The sequence below is a fragment of the Suncus etruscus genome, chromosome 17 (assembly GCF_024139225.1).
Source record: "Suncus etruscus isolate mSunEtr1 chromosome 17, mSunEtr1.pri.cur, whole genome shotgun sequence".
In the NCBI taxonomy this organism is placed as follows: domain Eukaryota; kingdom Metazoa; phylum Chordata; class Mammalia; order Eulipotyphla; family Soricidae; genus Suncus; species Suncus etruscus.
Window position 1 is genome coordinate 76,654,182 of NC_064864.1, and position 21,624 is coordinate 76,675,805.

A 21,624-nucleotide genomic window follows, 5' to 3' on the forward strand; every position below is an offset into this window, starting at 1 on the left:
CCCACCTTATCTAAAGCCTCATGACTAACTGTTATCTAAAGTATGCAGGCCACCATATAGTAGTCACAAAATGTTCTACTGTAAGTCACTCTGTGGCTATTGCACATATTCTGAGATATGTAACTATCATGAGACTGCTTTGTGGTTTATATTTCCTAAAACATATTACTGTCACAAGATGTTCTGTAAGTTTTCATTATGTTTAGATTTCTATAAAAGCCTATGCATGCCTTCATTTGGGGCCTCAGCCATCAGCCAGTTTATGACTGGGTTGAGTGCCCTGGCATTGTATGCTTGACAATAAACCTCTTGATATTGCATAAATCTAGGTCTTGGTGTCTGTGAGTTGCGGTCCATTCTCCCGAACCTTACAAAGGGACCCTATGGGATCATGGAGGTTGAATTCAGGTCAGCTGCCTGCAAAGCGAAAGCCCTCCTCACTGTGCTATGACTCTGGCCCCAGCCATCCTCCAAATTTTTTTTGGGGGGGGGTTCACACCCGGCAGCGCTCAGGGGTTACTCCTGGCTCTATGCTCAGAAATCGGTCCTGGCAGGCTCAGGGGACCCTATGGGATGCCGGGATTCGAACCACCGACCTTCTGCATGCAAGGCAAACACCTTACCTCTATGCTATCTCTCCGGCCCCGCTCCGAATTTTTTAAACTGGCCTCTCTCTGACTTCTATGAGTCTGTGCATACTTAGATAACGCTCCTTCATTAGATCTGTCTTTGGCAAATATTCCCTCCCTACCTGTGGCTAATTATTGGATTCTCCTGACAGTCTCCCTCAGAGCACTTTTCTGTTGGGTCAGCCATGGCAAATGCCCTACCAATGCATTGTACTATTGCTCCGACCCCTTGGGGTAGTTTTTGAGGGGAGTAGACGATGCCCAACAGATCCTTACCCTGCTCAGGGCTGACTCCTGGCTCTCTATGTTCATGGCTCATTCCTCTTTCTGTGTCTGGGTTCTCCTCTCTCTGTGCTGAGAGATCGACTCTGGCTCTGTGCTTAAGGTTCATTCCTAGCTCTGTTCTCAGGGCTCACTCCTGGTAGGGTTTGGGACATATATGAAGTACTGGGAACCAAAGCCCCGTTGGTTACATGGGATTCTGGGAATCAAACTGGGTTGGCAGCATGCAAGGCAAACACCTCACTGCTGTGTTACCTCTCTGGACCCCCCTTTTAAACTTTATTGATTGATGTTTTGGGGAAGCAAACATTGATGCAAGAAATAATCTACACAGTGAAAAGATACAAGAATGGATTCAGAAAATCCAGCGCTCAAGCCAGGAATCCCATCACACAGCCTTCTGCTCCTAAGAAGGAAAGGAGCTTAGTGGAGGAAGATGGAAGAATGAGTGCCTGCCTTCCTCAACCCCTGCTTTTAATGGCAAGAACCAGGCCTACCCTAGGGTGGGAGAGGAATACCAATTAGGGAATAATTCAATAATTTCATCATCAGATCACACCCTCAGGTGGAGTATGAATATTGATTTGGGTGGGACCAGTAATCAAACAAGGACCAAAGGAGCTGAGATATTTGAAGGGTAGCAGGACATCGCCTGGGAGTTAGGTGAAATGTTTAGGAGTGCTCTGGGCAAGTCAGAATTGATCATTGAGCCATCTTCCCAGACACCCAATTGTTTTTTAAGTGTGGGACCAGGGCTTACTCTAGGTTTTGTACTCAGATCCTGTTAGTCAGACTCGAGGAACCCTATATGATGCTGGGGATCAAACTCAGGTCTGCTCTGTGTAAGGTAAGTGCCTAACCTATTGCAGTGTCTTCAGCTTCTGGTGAGAAGCATGAAAGGAGCTTCCAAGTGTCCCCTTAGCATGCCCAAGAGATTGATCCTGGAATCAATCTTTGGGATCAATCATGAGAACACCACAGGGGGAGCATACCCCTTGCATGCATGAGCCCCTAGGCTCGATTCTAGCACTGCAGAGAATGAGAATGGACTCTGCCTATTTCTGTCTGCCAGGTCATAGTTTCCCTGTGAATTGCTGGAGTAGGTAGGGTGGGCAAGTAGAATGTTTTTCTGGAAAAATGTATTCCTCATCCTAGTGATGTTTGCATCCAAGGCCCTAGGCCCTCTGGCCCACACAGCTCAGCAAAGGAGCCCACTGAACCGCTAAGAACTCTCAGTGTGCACAGTGTGTCCACCCCCTCTTCGAATCTGTTAGGGAGACAAAGAAATGAGCAGAATAACTATCTGTGTGCTTGGTTTTAAACTAAATAACTGGGGACTCTTGAGCCCTTTGCCAATATATTGTTGAAACCAAGGACTTTGAAAATGTCCATTAAAAATCCGACCTTTATTGTCTCCTTTGGGGGTAAGTGCTTTGGATAGTATTTATCTGTTGATTTATTGATATGTGACAGAAATCAATTTCCTTTGGTGTATGTAGGGACTTTGGAATCAGCTCTGAGGGCCTTCTGCTGGCCCTTCAGTTCTCTGTCTTGAGCCAAGTCCATGTACAATAGGCTTTTAAAGGAATGTGCATTCACCAGCCAGGAGTAAATAATCGATAAAGACAATAGCAGAAGGAAAGGAAAATGTTGCCTTATGATCTAAGCAAGTCACTATAGAATTTATCATGCCTCTGTGTTAAATATTTTGATTAGCCTGTGAACTCAAAGTAAATCAACCATCTGCCCAGAAAGGAACTAGTTGGTGTCATGAGAAATTGCCCTTGGGGCTACCAGCCTTCCAAGTGCAACCTTCCAAGGGCCAGCAAAGGGTAGTCAGCCATGTCCTCACCTCCGCACGACAATCAGCTGCTAAGGCACACATGCTACAGTAATGTCACATACTACGGGGTCAGTGAGAGTGAAGATTCAGGGGCCGGAGAGGCAGTATAGGGGGAAGGCGCTTGACTTGCATGTAACCAACTGGGGTTTGGTTCCCAGTACTTCGTATATGTCCCAAACCCTACCAGGCATGAGCCCTGAGAACAGAGCTAGGGACAATGCACAGAGCCAGAGTGATCTCTCAGCACAGAGAGAGGAGAACCCAGACACAGAAAGAGGAATGAGCCCTGAGCAGGGTAAGGATCTGTTGGGCATCGTCTACTCCCCTCAAAAACTACCCCAAGGGGTCTGAGCAATAGCACAATGCACTGGTAGGGCATTTGCCACGGCTGACTCAAGTATCCCATATGGTTCCCTGAGCACCACCAGGAGTAATGACTGAGCACAGAGTCAGGAGTAATCCTTGAGCACTGTGGTGTACCTCAAAAACCAAAACAACACCCCAAAACAAGAAAGTGGAGGTTCAAACGTCCACCTTCCAAATGGAGACTGGTCTGGGTTCTTCCACTTGAGTGACTTGGACCACTGACCCAGCTCCTGAAGCTTCTAGGAAAATCCCCCTTTCGTCTATGTGGGAGGAGCTTGTCTTGTCGAGGTCTGGATGGAGTTGGGTGGGAGAGAGCCTGCGTGGGCAGGGTCCTGTGCCCTTTCCCAGGTACTGAGAAATCTTCTGCCCCTGCAAAATAAATCCAAACGTGTTGTGAAGTCACCGCACAAGCTTATTTTCACCCCCAGGATGGGTCTGACGAAGCAGGCTAGTGGCAAAGAATTAATAAACCAAGCCAGTCAGGAGTCTCGGAATCAATGGCTTTTCCCTCGTGGTGCCTCTCAGGGCACCAAGACATAACTGACTCTTTATTAAACCAATAATACCCATTCACCAGGAGGAGGGAGGTCAAGTGACCCAGGCGGCTTTTACATATCAAAGGGCTAGTGAAAAGGAAAAAAGAAATTGGGAGAAAGGCTTTGCTTTGGGTTAGTAGCTGGGTGTCATCTCAGGGAGGCTAGCTAGAGTCTGGGCTCTTCAACTGAGTGATTTTTTAAAATTTTATTTATTAATTGGTTTTGGGGCCACACCCAGCAGCACTCAAGGTTATTCCTGACTCTGCACTCAAATCACTCCTGGCAGGCTCAGGGACCTATGCATGGGATGGGGATCGAACGAGGGTTGAGCACGTTAAAGGCAAATGCCCTCCCCTCTGTGCTACCACTCCTGCCCCCTTTCTATTTTTTCTGAAAGTTTTTCCTTAAGGGCATTCCTTTACCCTCCCCCCTCGAGTCACCATGATTTACAGAATGATAAATGTTGATTAAATGAGTTTGTTTTTTTTGTTTTGGTTTGGTTTTGGTTTTTCGGGCCACACCGGTTTGATGCTCAGGGGTTAATCCTGGCTAAGCGCTCAGAAATTGCCCCTGGCTTGGGGGGATCATATGGGACGCCGGGGGATGGAACCTCGGTCCTTCCTTGGCTAGCGCTTGCAAGGCAGGCACCTTACCTGTAGCGCCACGTCGCCAGCCCCGGGAGTTCCTTTTAAAGCCACTTTTATTGAGATGATTTACAACACCGTTCATTTTCCTTTCCATGCATACGACTCCAACACCCATCACCAGCTTCCTAGCCAACCTCACCCCCCCCCCCCCAGGTAAGTTCAGCTCTATATACAAAACTTCCAATTCTGATGCTTTTTTAGCAAAGGAATTCCATTTGGGGTGGGGTGGGGCACACCAGGTGTTACTGGGGTGGTATTTTTGGCTCTATGTTTATCGATCACTCCTGGTGGTGCTCAGAGGAACCTATGGGATGCTGGAGATTGAACCCAGGTTAGTCACTGCAAGGCAAGTACCTACCTGCTCCAGCCCCACAAAGAACTTTCTAAAGAAAACCTGTTCCTACTTGTCTACTCAGAACGTCCAGGGGCTTACGTAATCCCAGTTTGCAAGGAGCAGCAACAGTGACCTGAGGGTGGCTACACTCCCTAAAGGGTACTTCTGGGACAGATGGGTGTCCATAAGACAGAGCTGTGCTCTAGGGGTGTTGGTCAGGCACGGCCAATGTCGTTCTGCCTGGCAATATCCGAAGAGCATTTTCAGATGTTGTATCTTTCCTACTAGGTACTGAGACAGGAACTCGCTGCTTCTTTCTCTCTTGTTGTAAGAGTTACTGTACTAGGGCATTTACTTCGTATTCAAAAAAAAGGTGCCAAAAAAGAAAAGAAAAGAAAAAGCATCAGTAAGGTGACATGGCCACAGTGTCTGTGGTCCTGAGACAGTTACCGCCTCACGCCCAAGTGCCCGGCGCTGTGCTCAGGGCCCTTGCGCACCCCCAGGGGTGATTCCAGAGTCAGAGACGGGGGTATATGCTCAGAGTACTGCAGGGTGTGCCCCCCAAAGGAACGAAACCCGTTCAGAGAGGATGCATGAAGGCACTTCTGTGATGAACGGCTCTCTGAAGGCACTGATGTGAAGAGCCGGGCGGAGAGGCTGCCCGGGCCAGAGTCCAAGCCCCGGGGCCAGCCGAGGACGGAGGGTGCTGGAGGCCTGCGGGGAGCGGGGCCCCGGGCCTCGGCCTGGAAGCGGGTGGGCGGCCAGGGCCCGGCCGGGGCTCCGAGCAGATCTGAACCCTCCCGGCCTGCCTCCCCGCCTCCCGGGCCGGACGAGAGCAGCAGCGGGGCCCCTCGGCCCGGTGTGGGCCGCGCTCGGCGTCAGGGAGCCCACCCGCAGCTCCCGCAGGCCGGCCGACCCCGGCCCGCCCCGCCAGCCGCGGTCCCAGCCTCCCCTCGCCTGCCCTCGCCTCCCCTCGCCTCCCCTCGGCTCTCCTCTCGCCCCCGGCAGCCCTTCCGCGTCCGGCCCGGCGCACGCGCAGAGCTCGCCGCGGAGCCAACCGCCCGCCGCCTCCGCCTATCGGCGGGCTCGTCTCGGGCGCCGTGGCGACGGGCGGCCAATCGGGGCGCGGCTTGTTGGCGGGCGCGCCGCCCCGCCCCGCCCCGCCAGCCCCGGGGCCCGGCGAGGTCATGGGCTAGCGCCGGCGGGAGGCACGTCCGGCAGGCAGGCAGGCAGGCAGGCAGGCAGGCAGGCAGGCAGGCAGGCAGGCAGGCCGGCCGCCGCGTCCCGGGCCGCGCCGACTCCGACCCCGACTCTGGGCGCCGACCCCGGCCGGCGACGGCGGCGCATGCGGCTGGGCTGGGCGCGGCGGCGGGGCGCGGGGCGCTGAGGGCCGCGGGCCGAGCCGGGAGCGCGGAGCTCGGGCGGGCGGCGCCATGCTGCTGTCGGTCGTGCTGCACCTGTACGCGCTGCGCTGCGCGCTGCCCGCCGCCGTGCTGCTGGGCTCGGCGCCCACCTACGTGCTGGCCTGGGGCGCCTGGCGCCTGCTGTCGGCGCTGCTGCCGGCGCGCTTCTACCAGGCCGTGGACGACCGGCTCTACTGCGTCTACCAGAGCATGGTGCTCTTCTTCTTCGAGCACTACACCGGCGTGCAGGTGAGCGCGGGCGCCCCGCTCCCGGTCCCGCTCGCTCCCGCGCCGGGGGCACGTGCTCCGCGCCCCGTCTCCGTCTCCGGCGGCTGCGAAGGACGCCCCGGGGCGCAGGCGGGGACGTCCGCGTCCCGAGACGGACACGCGGCCTTTGGGGCACGGCGAGGCTCGGGGCACCTTTCAGCGGGGCGCAGCGGGAGAGGAGAGCTCGCGATGAACTCGCGGAAACTCGAGCACCACTGCCTCCACCGACTCTTGCGCCTCTAGTCACAGGCTCCCCTTTCACTTTCCAGCGCGCACCGGTTGGGGGGGGCGCTGCTCCCATTCCTTTCCTTAGTACCCCCTTCGAGCGTGCTGGAGGGTAGAACCGAGGGCTTTGCTCCCTCCCACCCCTACTCCCACCGGTGCTGCGGTTGGTCTGGAGTAAGGGGGCAGTGGCCTGCCAGCTTGTTTCTGGGAAGGAAAGAAACCCCCCCCCCCCCGCCCCAGGCTGGCCCTAATAAGAACATCTCGATATCTGAGTCTGCCCCATCACCCCTGAGCTCATCTTTCTCTACCGTCGTCTAACTGGTTTTTCTCCTAGCTCAGTATTCCGTGGCCTGTCTGGACAGCTATGCAGGATTGGAGCACAGGACAGTGGGTCTGACTGGGAGGCCTTGGTGGGGTGGTGGATTTCTGCCTCAACCCAGGCAGACTCCTCTACAAGGTGCCATAGGAGCACTTAGTGCAGATGACTGCGAGGGACCTGGAGTAGATAATTATACGGTGTAAAATAAAAAGATTCCTCAGGTGGCGAGACCACCCACATGCCCACATGCCGTGTTTCTAACCCCTTCTTAGGAGGACAGGTCTGACGAAGAAGGGTAACTACCAAGAAATAATACCAAGCTAGTCAGGACAACCGTTATCTAAGTCAGTCTGTTCTTTTCCTCATGGCCTCTCCCCACCATGTGCTCCCTCTGCACCCCACCAAAAGCCAGAATCGCTCTCCTTTTATCATCCAGAACCAAATCTACAAGGGTGAAGGAAGGTCCTGTAAAGGTGACCTTTACATACCAAAAGAAAAGGTTAGGGAAAAAGAAAGTTGTTTAGGGCTGTTAGTCTCATTGGACTGTACAGCAGGTAAAGCACTTGCATTGCACGTAGCTCACCTCAGGTTTGATCCCTGGCATCCCAGTGTGCCCTGAACCTGCCAGAAGTGATCCTTGAGCACAGAGCCAGGAGTAAGTAACCCGAGTGCTGCAGGTGTGCCCCCCCCCCCCAGAAAGAAAAACAAAAGGTGACTATGGAATTTCATTGTTTCTAAAGTTATTTATCAGGCTGCTTAACCTGGTTTGTTAGAAGTGTCCAGATAAATTTTTTTTTTGATTTTTATGTCTTTGCAAGTGGCTTTAAAAATCTCCTCGCTACTAGTTGTCATGGTGCCTCACTTTATCTTTGGGGCCCAGAGAGGAGAGATTGACCCCAGCCCAGCAAGAGCCCTCTGCGTGTGGACACAGGGCCTGTGGCCTTCTGGTGAAGCTCATACTCCCACAGCAGTCGCTTGTGCAGAGTGTGGAGTTTGTGTTACTGCACCGCTGGTCCTGGGTAGATCTGAGGCTCCCATCAAGGCTCGGACCCCAGGCTGGTTCCAAACATTAGGACTCCTGCTCTCCTTAGCGCAGAAGTGGACCTGTTCTCGGGCCTTCCTGAGCCCCAGGCACACAGCCTGCTTGCCACCATTTCTGACCCTTTCCTTCAAGAATAATCAGCAAGAGCCATAGCACAGTGGGGAAGGCATTTATTTGCCTTGCACATGGCTGACCTGGATTCAATCCCCGGCATCCCAAGCACTGCCGGGGGTAATTTCTGAGTGTAGAGCCGGGAGTAACCTTTGAGCACTGCCAGGTGTGGCCCCAAAATCAACCAGACCAAAAATAAGTAGAGTCTTATGTAGGTATTTGAAAGAGAGTACCCAGGGGAGGTTGCATCACCATAGGCTTGATTGCTATTATTTCTTGGATCAGTGATGCAGCAGGATATAGTTCAGTGGTGTCCAGCAACACTGCATGCCTATGGCATCTTCCTGGGAGTGAACCAGATCATGCCAGCACCTTGGGGCCTTACCCTGATGGCTGAGAATCCCCAGGACTGGCTTTGCGTCTTTCCCTCACTACCTGGTGTGTCCTCAGGGCTCTGTTTGTGAGTACCTTGTTTCCAAGCACTAGTTTCATCAGTCATCACAGTAAAATAGGACATGTCGGGGCCGGAGAGATAGCACAGCGGTAAGGCGTTTGCCTTGCATGTAGAAGGACGGTGGTTCGAAGCTCAGCATCCCATATGGTCCCCTGTGCCCGCCAGGGGCAATTTCTGAGCGTAGAGCCAGGAGTAACCCCTGAGCGCTGCCAGGTGTGACCCCAAAACCAAAAGAAAAAAAAAAGGACATGCCTTCTGAAGTAGATTCAGGAATTTTCAGGGCTTGGTGTGGCACCACCTGATTCTGCTATGGACTTGGTCCATCCTTCTCCTTTCTTCCCAGCCCCAGGTGAATGGAGCTTATAGTCTCAAAGCTTCAAGGAGAGGGCACTGATCTCAGGGATTCCAATCTCAAAGGAGAATTAAGCTAGCAGCCTTAACTCAGAGGAGAGTCTCTAATGCTTATGGTGGCAACATTGTTCCAGGTTCTTTGTCACAGTTTTCCTGACTGTAGAGACTGTGTGTCCTTTTTTCCTGTTACATTCCTGGGCAGCTGTAATTCCTCAGCGGCAGCATCACTGAGGCACCTCAACAAGCCAGGCACAAGGCCAACTAAACCCTTGTTGACACTTTGTTTGTTTGGGTTTTTTGTTTTGTTTTGTTTTGTTTTTTTGGTCCCACCCGGCCGTGCTCAGGGGTTACTCCTGGCTCTGCTCAGAAATGGCTCCTGGCAGGCTCAGGGGACCATATGGGATGCCGGGATTTGAACCGCTGTCCATCTGCATGTAAGGCAAATGCCTACCTCCATGCTATCTCTCAGCCACCCACCCCCTTGTTGATACTTTATTTCTTTGGGGCCTGGGGCCATCCATGGCCATGCTCAGAGGCTAGTCATAGCTCTTTGGTCAGGAGTCAGTCACTCCTGATGGTGTGTGAGACTGGGGTTGAACCTGGGTCTGCTGTGTTTAAGACAAATGCACAAGTGTCTCAGCTCACCTGTCTTGTGAATGTTTCTCTGATGTTGCTCTGGTGTTGCTCCAGGGCCCCTGGCAGGGAGAATGGAAACAATTTTGGCTTGTCTCCTAAATTCTCTTTGCTCTTCTCCCCTCCAGCCCTGGGACACTTGCAGGTCCACACAGCATTCCTCAGCGAGGCTGCCTGTTACATTGGCAAATTGAGTTCTGCCTCTGTGCTGGCCCTGGCCCTTGGCGATGAGTTTCGCTTTCTCCCCCACAATCACAGTCTGACACTGCCGGTCTGCCCAGGGGATAGACCATTGGGAGAGACCTAGGGAAATGGAGCTGGTTCTGTGTTGTATGCTTCTATAAATGAAAATCCTCAACTCAAAGTCAACTAGTTAGCTGAGGTTTTATTTGTGAGAGATTTTTAAAAACATCTTTTGAGGGGCCGGTGAGGTGGCGCTAGAGGTAAGGTGTCCGCCTTGCAAGCGCTAGCCAAGGAACGGTGTCCCATATGGTTCCCCCAAGCCAGGGGCGATTTCTGAGCTCTTAGCCAGGAGTAACCCCTGAGCATCAGAAACGGGTATGGCCCAAAACCCCCCCCCCAATTTTTTTTTTTTTTTGAGAGGGTTCCCACATCCAGAGGTGCTCAGGAATTACTCCCTGTGTCTGTACTCAACAGTTAACTCCCAGGAAGGCTCTCGGGACCTTGTGAAGTGCTGGATATCAAACTTGTGTCAACCGTGTGTGTAACCGTACTCTCCCCCTACCCCAAACATCTTCCTGCAGGACAACTGAATGGAGGATGCAGAGAAGGTGGAGCCCCCTCTCAGCCCTTGGGGTGGGGTATCCTTGTACCTTCCCTCCCGGGACCACTGCTCGCTTCCTTCTCTGAGAAACAGGAGGCTGGTCTGCCCTGGCTCCTCTGAGGTCCTCATGTCCTAGAGCTTCAGGCCGTGGAAAACCACATGTCCATCCCAAAAAGGGGCAAACCTCATGTCCATCAGTGCTCTGGTGGACACAGATAATTTTAGAGCCCACTTCCTGGGCTGGGTGGGGGGGAGGGCAACAAAGAGCAGCCAGAGCTGGAAATCATCTCTGTTTCTTCCTGGGGGGCAGTATAGTGAGCAGGGTGTGCTGTGTGGGGCTGGTGGGGCTGAGGAGAGGGGTCTTGAAGCCACACAGGATGGTGGCTGGCAGAGCCTGGGGAAGAGAGCTGTGGCTCCCCCCAGCATCCCTATCCTGGGGTCATGAGTCTGCTCTGTGCCTGCCTAGAGCCTGCCCTCTGGCTTGTCTGTTTGGGGACAGATCTGATCAAGCCCCTTTAATCGTTCATGCCCATGAGGTCTTTGTCTCAGGGTGTTTCCGCTCTGTGGCCCTAGAACACCAGAAAAAAACCAACCCCCAAATCCAGAGACCACCCTGCCTGCTTGTGAGGGAAGAGGAGGGCAGTGCCCAAGGCCACTTGGCAGGGTGGTGCAGTGCTGTGTGTGCCTGCAGCCTGTTCCTCCTTCGGCTCTGCCAGGGGCTGTGAATCGGGTGATTGTTCCTACCTAATTATCTAGCACAGTTCTTTCTCCCGGCTCAGTCTTCCCTTATCTTTGCTGCTGCCTTTGAAGGCTCCCTCTGAGTGGGCAGTAGGGCCCCTGTTCTGAGAAGATTGAAAGTGCTGCTGTTTGGGAGCCCTTGAAGGGACCCTCAAGGGGGGGGGGGTGAGGGGCCCCCCCCATAAGCTGGCCTGTGTGTGTCCCTAAAACCTGGGGGACAGGGACCATGTGCTCATCCAGGCGGCCTGGGGCTTCCCGCATCCCTCCCAGCCCTCTGCCATAGATCCTCCCCCTATGAGGTGGCTCATACTGTTCTGTTTCCCTCAATTCTCTGTCTCGGAGGAGGTGCCTGGTTTGAACACTGACCTCCTGAGCACTTCAGGCTTAAGAAGCTGAGTCTAAGGCCATGGGCCTTGCGCCACCTGTGAGGTGCCAACTGGGCACCAACTGAAAAGCACCTTTGACCATGTCATTTTCCCGTGACATAGATGCTTGGCAGGAGGGGACCAGGAGTGCTGGGGAGGGGGTTCCAGGACACACATGCACACATATGCAACTGGTTGGATGGCTGAAGCCCCCACCTTTCATAGTAAGTGCTCCCGACGTTCCGGCAGAGCCCCTAGCCTCTGCATAGAGACTGTCTAGGCCTGCTAAGTCTCCTGGTGTAGGGACTTGGCTAAGGAGGCATCTGACAGGAGCAGGACCTGCCATTTCCTGACGGAGGCCCTCTCAGGCCCTGACCCAGATGGGAGCAGCCACAGGGCAGAGGAAACTATGGTCCTTGTTGACTGCCTCTGTGACTGTGATGGGCATGAGCGTGAGTAGGGCCCAGCCTGAAAGCAAACCCAGCCACCTCTGAGCACCCTAGCTTCAAGGAGCTACAGCCTCCTCATGACCTTGCGTGATCTCTAGTGGGAGGTGCCAGAGCAGTGAGGCCCAGAGTGAACAAGCGTTCTGTCTGTTCCAGTTCGTCCATGTCCTCTTCCCAGGAACCGCCCGTAAAAAATGGGCTGTTGAGAGATTTAAGCCATACAGCACTGGAGAATGACAACCCCAGCCTTCTTGGGAGCCCCAGTGTCTGCTAGCTGCCAGCACATGATCACTAGGCCCAGGTCTCCGTGTCACCGGCTTCTGTGCCACTCTGTGTCCCCACTTCGGTTTCTTTGCTCCTTTCTCCACTGGCTACTCGCTTTCCTCCAGCTTGTCTCTGAGGGCCCCCGCCTGTCTCTTGTCTGTCTGTCTGTCTGTCTGTCTGTCTGTCTGTCTGTCAGCCAGGCAGTGCTGGCTGCCCCAGTGCGGGTAGTCAGAAAAGAACCCATCCTGACTCGTGTGAAGTCTGGAGATTGTGACTCTGGTTCACTCTGCAACTGTCCCTGGCCTCACTCACATTATCTGTCTACTGTCCCGAGGCCTCTCGGAATCAGCAGCGGAGACAGGTCACTCCTTACATGTGTCTCTGGAGCTCTGGGATGCTGATTGGCCTGGTCTGTTTTCACAATCAAGCATGCTTCTTTTTCTGTTCTTTTTCTCTTTCAGATACTGCTCTATGGAGATATGCCAAAAAACAAAGAGAACGTGATATACTTAGCAAATCATCAAAGCACAGGTTGGTATCTCCCGGCACCGGGCCTTGGTCTGCGCAGAGCGTGCCTGCCCAGGCTATTTGGTGACGTTCCTGTAGGCGAGCAGTGTCACCAGCTTTGGCTTGGGCCGCAGACGTTGTGGTTGCCTGACCTTCTTAGAACTTGTGCTTTGGTATTTCTGAGTCTTTCTACCTATTGTAGAAAGGCAACCTATTGTAATAGGGTACATAAGTCGTTGACTTTCTTGAGGAGACTTTTGAAAGGGCCTTTAATTAGTAAATGAGTTTGGAGTGAGGGGAATGTGAAATGGTGTCTTGCGCGTCCTACAGTCTCCAGAGAAGGAGAGGGATCCCCATGACCCAATTGCACAGGACAAGAGACACAGGTCCGGCAGTAATTCCAGGGCAGGAAATAATTCACACACGGTTGGGAAGGAGTAGCAGGCCAGAAACTTACACCACAAGCTGTTCACCCACAAGTCAGTTGCTCTACCACATGGAACAATAAGCCAAGACAGCAGCTTCCCCTTCAGCTCTCCTGAGAAGCCTTTATTGGGAAAAACAAAGCCCAGCCCAGAGGAATGGGAAAAAGCCAGATGAGGAGGAAATGGGGAGAGACATTATTTATTTATTTATTTATTGGTTTTTGGGCCACACCCATTTGACACTCAGGGGCTCCTCCTGGCTATGCGCTCAGAAATCACCCCTGGCTTGGGGGGCCATATGGGACGCCGGGGGATTGAACCTCGGTCTGTCCTACGCTAGCGCTTGCAAGGCAGACACCTTACCTCTAGCGACACCTTTCCGGCCCCAAGAGAGACATTATTTATACAAGGCAATATGAGAACCAATGCAAAGGCCTCTTACTACACAGAGAGAAAAACCGGCTAGTACCAACAGGGGAATTTACAGAAAGGGTGCGTGGGACCCCACTGGTGGCAGCTTCTGGAACGGTCTATGTGGAGAGCCTACAAGCCAACACAACTTCAGGTGCCTTGAGTTCACCAGATGGTGCCAGAAACAAGATCTGACTTGATGGATGCACTTTTGAAATCCGAGATGGCCTTAGAAACACCCCACTGTTTCCAACAACACCAGGCATTGATGCTTCCAGACAGTGCCCTGGTGACTGAGTCTCAGGAACCCCCTCCCCACCTTCATACTATGGGTACCCTCTTGGCCATGTGCCTGCAGTAGGGTGGGCACAGCTCTCCCTGACTGCAGTGGCCATCAGTCTGGGCTCCATGGCTACATGGAGAGGGCACTGCCAGGTTTGCATCCCAAGCCTGGCAGATCTTGGCTAACTGCATGGACTATTGTAGCAGACTCAGAATACCGCATTTGGATCTCATTGGCCAGGCTTTGCTTATTGTTCCTGCACCCTGTTTTTTTTTTTTTTTGTTGTTGTTTTGTTTTTTAAACAACTTTATTACATACATGATTGTGTTTGGGTTTCAGTCATGTAAAGACCACCACCCATCACCAGTGCAACATTCCCATCACCAATGTCCCAGGTCTCCCTCCTCCCCACCCAACCCCCGCCTGTACTCTAGACAGGCTTTCTATTTTCCTCGTACATTCTCTTTATTAGGATAGTTCAAAACGTAGTTATTTCTCTAACTAAACTCATCCCTGTTATGGTGAGCTTCCTGAGGTGAGCTGTAACTTCCAGCTCTTTTCTCTTTTGTGTCTGAAAGTTATTATTGCAAGAATGTCTTTCATTTTTCTTAAAACCCATAGATGAGTGAGACCATTCTGCGTCTTTCTCTCTCTCTGTCTTATTTTACTCAGCATAATAAATAGATTTCATGTATATCCATGTATAGGAAAATTTCATGACTTCATCTCTCCTGACAGCTGCATAATATTCCATTGTGTATATGTACCACAGTTTCTTTAGCCATTCATCTGTTGAAGGGTATCTTGGCTGTTTCCAGAGTCTTGCTATGGTAAATAGTACTGCAATGAATATAGGTGTAAGGAAGGGATTTTTATATTGTATTTTTGTATTCCTAGGGTATATTCCTAGGAGTGGTATAGCTGGGTCATATGAGAGCTCAATTTCCAGTTTTTGGAAGAATCTCCATATTGCTTACCATAAAGGTTGAACTAGATGGCATTCCCACCAGCAGTGGATAAGAGTTCCTTTTTCTCCACATCCCCGCCAACACTGCCTGTTCTCATTCTTTGTGATGTGTGCCAATCTCTGGGGTGTGAGGTGGTACCTCATAGTTGTTTTGATTTGCATCTCCCTGATGCTTAGTGATGTGGAGCATTTTTTCATGTGTCTTGGCCATTTGTATTTCTTCTTTGTCAAAGTGTTTGTCCATTTCTTCTTCCCATTTTTTGATGGGATTAGATGTTTTTTTCTTGTAAAGTTCTGTCAGTGCCTTGTATATTTTGGAGATTAGCCCCTTATCTGATGGATATTAGGTGAATAGTTTCTCCCACTCAGTGAGGGGCTCTTGTATCCTGGGCGCTATTTCTTTTGAGGTGCAGAAGCTTCTCAGTTTAATATATTCCCATCTGTTAATCTCTTCTTTCACTTGCTTGGAGAGTGCAGTTTCCTCCTTGAAGATGCCTGTAGTCTCAATGTCCTGGAGTGTTTTACCTACAGGTTGTTCTATATATTTTATGGTTTCGAGTCTGATATCGAGGTCTTTCATCCATTTGGATTTAACCTTCGTACATGATGTTAGCTGGGGGTCTAAGTTCAATTTTTTGCAAGTGGCTAGCCAGTTGTGCCAACACCACTTGTTGAAGAGGCTTTCTTTGCTCCATTTAGGATTTCTTGCTGCTTTATCAAAAATTAGGTGATTGTATGTCTGGGGAACATTCTCAGAGTATTCAAGCCTATTCCACTGATCTGAGGGCCTTTCTTTATTCCAATACCATGCTGTCTTGATAACTATTGCTTTGTAGTACAATTTAAAGTTGGGGAAAGTAATTCCTCCCATATTCTTTTTTCCAATGATTGCTTTAGCTATTCTGGGGTGTTTATTGTTCCAAATGAATTTCAAAAGTGCCTGATCCACTTCTTTGAAGAATGTCATGGGTATCTTAAGAGGGATCGCATTAAATCTGTACAATGCTTTGGGAAGTATTGCCATTTTAATGATGTTAATCCTGCCAATCCATGAGCAGGGTATGTGCTTCCATTTCCGCGTGTCCTCTCTTATTTCTTGGAGCAGAGTTTTATAGTTTTCTTTGTATAGGTCCTTCACATTTTTAGTCAAGTTGATTCCAAAATATTTGAGTTTGTGTGGCACTATTGTGAATGGGGTTGTTTTCTTTTTTTTTTTTTTTTTCTTTTTTTTTGGTTTTTGGGCCACACCCGGAGGTGCTCAGGCATTACTCCTGGCTGTCTGCTCAGAAATAGCTCCTGGCAGGCACGGGGGACCATATGGGACACCAGGATTTGAACCAACCACCTTTGGTCCTGGATTGGCTGCTTGCAAGGCAAACGCAGCTGTGCTATCTCTGCGGGCCCTGGGGTTGTTTTCTTAATGTCCATTTCTTCCTTATTACTATTGCTGTATAGAAAGGCCATTGTTTTTTGTGTGTTAATTTTGTAGCCTGCCACCTTGCTATATGAGTCTATTGTTTCTAGAAGCTTTTTCTTAGAGACTTTAGGGTTTTCTAGGTAGAGTATCATGTCATCTGCAAACAATGAGAGCTTGACTTCTTCCTTTCCTATCTGGATTCCCTTGATATCTTTTTCTTGCCTAATCGCTATAGCAAGTACTTCCAGTGCTGTGTTGAATAGGAGTGGTGAGAGAGGACAGCCTTGTCTTGTGCCAAAAAATTTTTTGTTTTTTTTTGTTTTTTGGGCCACACCCATTTGATGCTCAGGGGTTACTCCTGGCTAAGTGCTCAGAAATTGCCCCTGGCTTGGGGGGACCATATGGGACACTGGGGGATGGAACCGCGGTCCTTCCTTGGCTAGTGCTTTCAAGGTGGACACCTTACCTCTAGCGCCACCTCACCGGCCCCTATACCCTGTTTTCATAACTAGAGATAGAGGTTATCTCTGCTCCCTTGTCCTCATCTTTGGGCCTGTCATGGGAACCTGGGGCTTGGCTGTTTTATTCCAGAAGTGAAACCTTCTAAGGAACGCGATGCTCCCCCACCCTATCCCCCACAATAGCCCAGCACAAGTTCAACAAACCAGGCTGAGTGCTTGGTTTGGGGCCTGCGCGAGTGTGCAGTGTGTGTCTGGCTGCCCCTGCCCACCGGCCACTTGTCTCCACAGTGGACTGGATTGTCGCTGATATTCTGGCCGTCAGGCAAAATGCTCTGGGCCACGTGCGCTACGTGCTCAAGGACGGGCTGAAGTGGCTCCCCTTGTACGGCTGCTATTTCTCTCAGGTAAGGGGTCTGTCCTCACAGCTGGGTGGGGGGCAGCAGGGCCTGGAGACTGCTCACTCCTTACCCATCATGGAGTGGAAGGGTGTGGGGCTGGGCTTAGTCTTTACGAGTTTAATGAATGGCTCACTCTACGTTACTTAGAAGTAATTTGTATCTGGCACTTTTTTGTTGGTTTGTTTTTGGTGTTTGGGCCACACCCAGCGGTGCTCAGGGGTGGCTCTGCACGAGAGATCACTCTAGTGATCTAGGGACCATATGGGATGCTGTGGATCAAACCTGGGTCAACCGCTTGAAAGGCAAACAACCTCATTGCACTATTGCTTTGGCCCCCGTGTATCTGGCACTTTTAAGTGGTGCACAAAAGCCAAAAGCAAACGTTTGAAGGGAAAGAATTTGCTAAGAAGTCGTCCACCTCAGCAGTCATGGTCTGTGGTGTAGACATTTAAGTTGGCTATTATTTTACAAAAAGCACGTTGGGGCCCCATCTTGTAGGGCAGGCTGCCTGGCCACCCTGAGGCTACTAGAGCCGAGCCATCCCTGAAAGTGCTTCTGTGAAACATTAGGGCCAACTGTTGGGATCCTTTCAACTACTTTTGTTTTTGCTTTTGGTGTTTGGGCCACACCCAGTGGTATTCAGAGGTTCCTCCTGGCTCTGCTCAGGAATCACTCCGGGCAGGCTCGGTGGACCCTGTGGGATGGTGGGAATCAAACCCAGGTGGAGCATGTGCAAGGCAAACGACCTCCATGCTGTGCTATCTGTCGTTCTGGCCCCTCATTGGAGCTTTGAATCGAAAATACTCAGCTGCTGCTTCCAGTGTGCCTCTGTCTGTCTATCTGTGTCTGTCCGTCCTGGACAGGGCAACTTTCCTGGGACTGTGGGTTGAGCAGAGTTTTGACCTCCTGTTGATGAGCTTCATCAGTGGTCTAGTTGGGTTATTCATGTTCTGAGATACAGTTGCATGGGCTGGTTTTGGGGGTGCAGATGTCAGACCCAGAGTCCCAGGTGGGGGAGCCACATCCTGCCCACTGTTGTCTCCCCTCATCCTCTGGCCAACCCTGTCTGTTTCGGTGGCAGCACGGGGGCATCTACGTGAAGCGAAGTGCCAAGTTCAACGAGAAAGAGATGAGAGGGAAGCTGCTGAGCTATGTGCAGGCAGGGACCCCGGTGAGTGCCCCCACATCACTCAGCCCAGAACATTCTGACACCCCTTCCCTTTGGGGGCCCTGGTGAGTTCAGCTCAAAGCAGTCTTATTACCCCCCTATGTGTGGGTACCCCAGTGAATGCCCCCCACATCACTCTGCCCAGAACACTTTGACACCCCTTCCCTTTGAGGGCCCTGGTGAATACCCCACATCATTCAGCTCAGAACAGTCTGATACCCCCCTACCTATGTGTGGGGACCCTGGTGAGTGTCTCCCCACTCAGCCTAGAACAGTCTGATCCCCGCTTCCCCAAGTAAGCTGTGTCAAAGGAGGCACTGAGGAGGACCCTCTGCATGTTCTGAGCAGCTCCCCAGGGCGGCAAACGGGCTTTGACCCACATGTCAGGGAGGACGGATCCAAGCTGGGGGCTCCCTGCACCTCACTGAGTTTCAGGAGCCCCTGTTCTGTTGTTCTCTCTCTCTCTCTCTCTCTCTCTCTCTCTCTCTCTCTCTCTCTCTCTCTCTCTCTCTCTCTCTCTCTCTCCTTCTTTCTCCCCCCCTCTCTCTCCTCTCTTTCTCTGGCTTTCTCTCTCCTTCTTTCTCTTTTTCTCTCTCTCTGGCTCTCTCTTTCTCTCTTTCTCTCCCCCCTCCCTCCCTCCTTCCTCTCCGGGTTCTGTCCCCCAGGGTGTCCCGAGATGACCGTACTCTGGCATAGAGTGACAGTGACAGGAGAATGTCGAACAGCTCCTTCTCCAGTGGAACCCAGAAAACACTCAGGATGGGCTCACAGCTAGAAACTGCAGTTGCTGCTCTGATGGCTCGTAGCAGATGCTGCTGATGCCAGATGTTCTTTTTTGATGAGTTGGGTGGGTGGGTTCACCTTAGTGTTGGTATGTTAAAGAAAACTACAGAAAGTTCACATAAAACGAACCAGTTTTTTTTTTCTTGTGCTTCACAGATGTATCTTGTGATTTTTCCAGAGGGGACAAGGTATAACCCAGAACTAACCAAGGTTATATCAGATAGTCAAGCATTTGCTGCTCAAGAAGGTGAGTCAAAATCAGTATCTGGGGAGGGAGGGCATGCCTGGCCGTGTTCAGGGATTCGCTCAGGAATTACTCCTGGCAGGAATGTGGGGGACTGAACCTGGGTCAGCTGCATGCAAAGCAAACGCTTCCCTGCTGTGCTATCACTCCTGCTCTAGGAAAACCCTTTTTAAGCCAATGCCTGTGGGTTCTTGTTTCTGAAGAAAGTGCATCATTGACACTGTGGCTGAGTGGGCAGAAAGGCTCTTTCTGTGGCACTGCAGAGCACAATGTCTTCGTACATGTGAATGGTAGACCCAGTGTCAGTCACGCGGTGTGTTCCAGAGCCAGGGTCCATCCCCGTCTTCTCTTAGGGTCCAGATCGGTCCCGGTCCTCTGTGAGGGTCCATGACCCTCCCCTGTGAGTGTCTCATTACAAGGGAGTGAGGAGAAGCCTGTGGGCCTGCCCCTGTGAGCCAGGAGCCGCAGTCACCAGCTCTGGGCACAAGGTACCAAACATCGCCGATGCGACTTCTTGGTCCTCACTGCTGGGTCCTGTGTAGCCAGGACTGACTAGCTCACATGGGAGAGCACGTGCTGTGTGTCAGACAGGTGTTTGGGGCTCCTGTAAAAGCTTCGTAATCCCTGTTCGTTTCTCATGCGCAGGAGCAAACTCATGGCCTGTCAGACACAGAGCCAGCCAAAGCCAGCCATGAGCACAGACCCAAGAGCAAGCTCTGAGCACTGCTGTGTGGGGCTCACCTCCCCCAACCAACTCAAGAAAAACAAACAGAAGCGAGGTTCCCTGAATCCGTGGGCAGGGGTGTGTAGTCTGAGAGGCTTCGGGTCAGTCCTAAGTAGACCTGTTTCCAGTGAGGGCCTCTTGCTGTGAGGATGAGGGAGCTGGGATCTTACAGGGTGAGGCCGGAGGGCAGCACATAAGCAGGGCTGGGGTGACAAGGGCTGGTCCTGTGGCCCAGTGCCTGTGCGTTGGTGTAGGAAGGTGTGTCTCTTCTTTCCCAGCAGCTCTGGCCAAGTTCAGGGCTAGTTCATTGGTTGTTTTAGAAAAGGGGTTTGTGTCCTGATGGATACTGGGACCGCGGGGGCCCTGTCCTTCCTGTTATGTCCGGGGCTTCCCGAGGGGTCAGAGTCCATGTTTGTGTGCTAGTCTTGGGCAGGCCCCTTCTAAACACCGGCTTTAGTCTCCCTGCTACCTCTGCAGTCAGGATTGTAGAAAGAAAACAGTGGCCCAGTGGCTAGAAACCTCTAAAAAAGCACTGGAGTGGGGATGGGTTTGAGGGCCTACACTGAGGGCCGCTGAAACCTTAGCTCAGGGGTGGCGAACAAGTTCGACACAAAGAGCCAAAATGTTAACCTGTGAGAGTCAGAGAGCCACATCACACAGTGACCTGCCAAAACGGACAAATACTCACACAAAAGCATCTAATTTTAACAATAATCTATTCAACACATATTGCATTTTGCCATTTTGAGTGAGGGTCAAAATCCTGCAGTGATGGTGAGGGTGTGCTGCGTCCTCCACACTAAGACCTCACGGCAAGGTGGGACCCAACATGTGACACACAGGTCCCCCGCTCGCTGGCCCGTGCAGTTGTTTCCGAGAGATGGGAGAGACGGGAGGACGCAGCCTGGGGGCGGGGATCTCTCCTCAGAGGTCCCTCCCTCATCAGAAGCAGCAGAACAAAATCCAAACTTGGCAAAGAGCCATCATAGACAAAGAATGATAAGAGGCAAAGAGTCACATTCATTTTGGCCGGGAGCCACATGCGGCTCTGGGTGTTCGCCACCCCTGCCTTAGCCCAAATGCTTCCCCTTCTCTGAGGAGGGAGAGAGCTGAGTGGGAAGTGCATGTACTGGGCCTTGTCGCTCATGGTGTTCTGGGCCAGTCACTGCTGGAGCCTGGATGGGGCAGGTGTTCACTGACCTGTCTGCAATCCTGCGTGGGTCTGCTGAGGAACTGAAATCTCAGCCTCAGCGAGACAAAGGGGGAACCTCAAGCTGAAATTGGGGAGGGCTGTCCGTTTCCCACGTGGTTTGCAAAACCTGAGGCCTTCAGTCTCATCCATGTCCTTTTTGGGACACTCGTGTTGTCTGAGGGGAAATGAGTTGAACTGGCGACTTAGTGTGGGGACGCCTCCAGGGTATGCTGGTTTAAGATTTCAACATGGACAGTGTTTTGATGAGATGGCCCTGCTGACTCCAATTTCCTTGGACAAGCGACAGTCCACTGTCCCTGTCACAGGGCGGGAGCAGGCACCGGTGTCGATCTTTCGGCAACAAACAGGCCAGCCTGGAGTGGTTTAGGGACCTTCTAGCTCAGACCGGCACAGGTGGGACATTCTGTTTCCTTTTTTGTTGTGCTTTGTTGGGGCTGCACGGGGCGGTAAGTGCTCAGGGCTGACTCCTGGCTCTGCACTCAGCGATCACTCCTGGCAGGCTCAGGAGACCCCAATGGATGCTGGGGATCGAACTTAGGTCGGCTGTGTGCCAAGCCAGCACCCTCCCCGCCATGCTGTTCCGA

General features: G+C 51.9%; 1 protein-coding gene across 1 annotated transcript in view; it reads left to right on the forward strand.

The window, feature by feature from the left end:
* AGPAT5 (1-acylglycerol-3-phosphate O-acyltransferase 5) overlaps positions 1 to 21,624 on the forward strand; it is a 660,206-nt gene that overhangs the window by 633,753 nt on the left and 4,829 nt on the right. The window contains exons 2-6 of the mRNA XM_049790613.1: positions 6,047 to 6,289; positions 12,501 to 12,570; positions 16,799 to 16,914; positions 17,990 to 18,079; positions 19,016 to 19,106. Of these exons, the coding sequence (XP_049646570.1) occupies positions 6,071 to 6,289; positions 12,501 to 12,570; positions 16,799 to 16,914; positions 17,990 to 18,079; positions 19,016 to 19,106 (586 nt within the window). The 5' untranslated portion in view covers positions 6,047 to 6,070. The remainder of the gene's footprint in view (positions 1 to 6,046; positions 6,290 to 12,500; positions 12,571 to 16,798; positions 16,915 to 17,989; positions 18,080 to 19,015; positions 19,107 to 21,624) is intronic.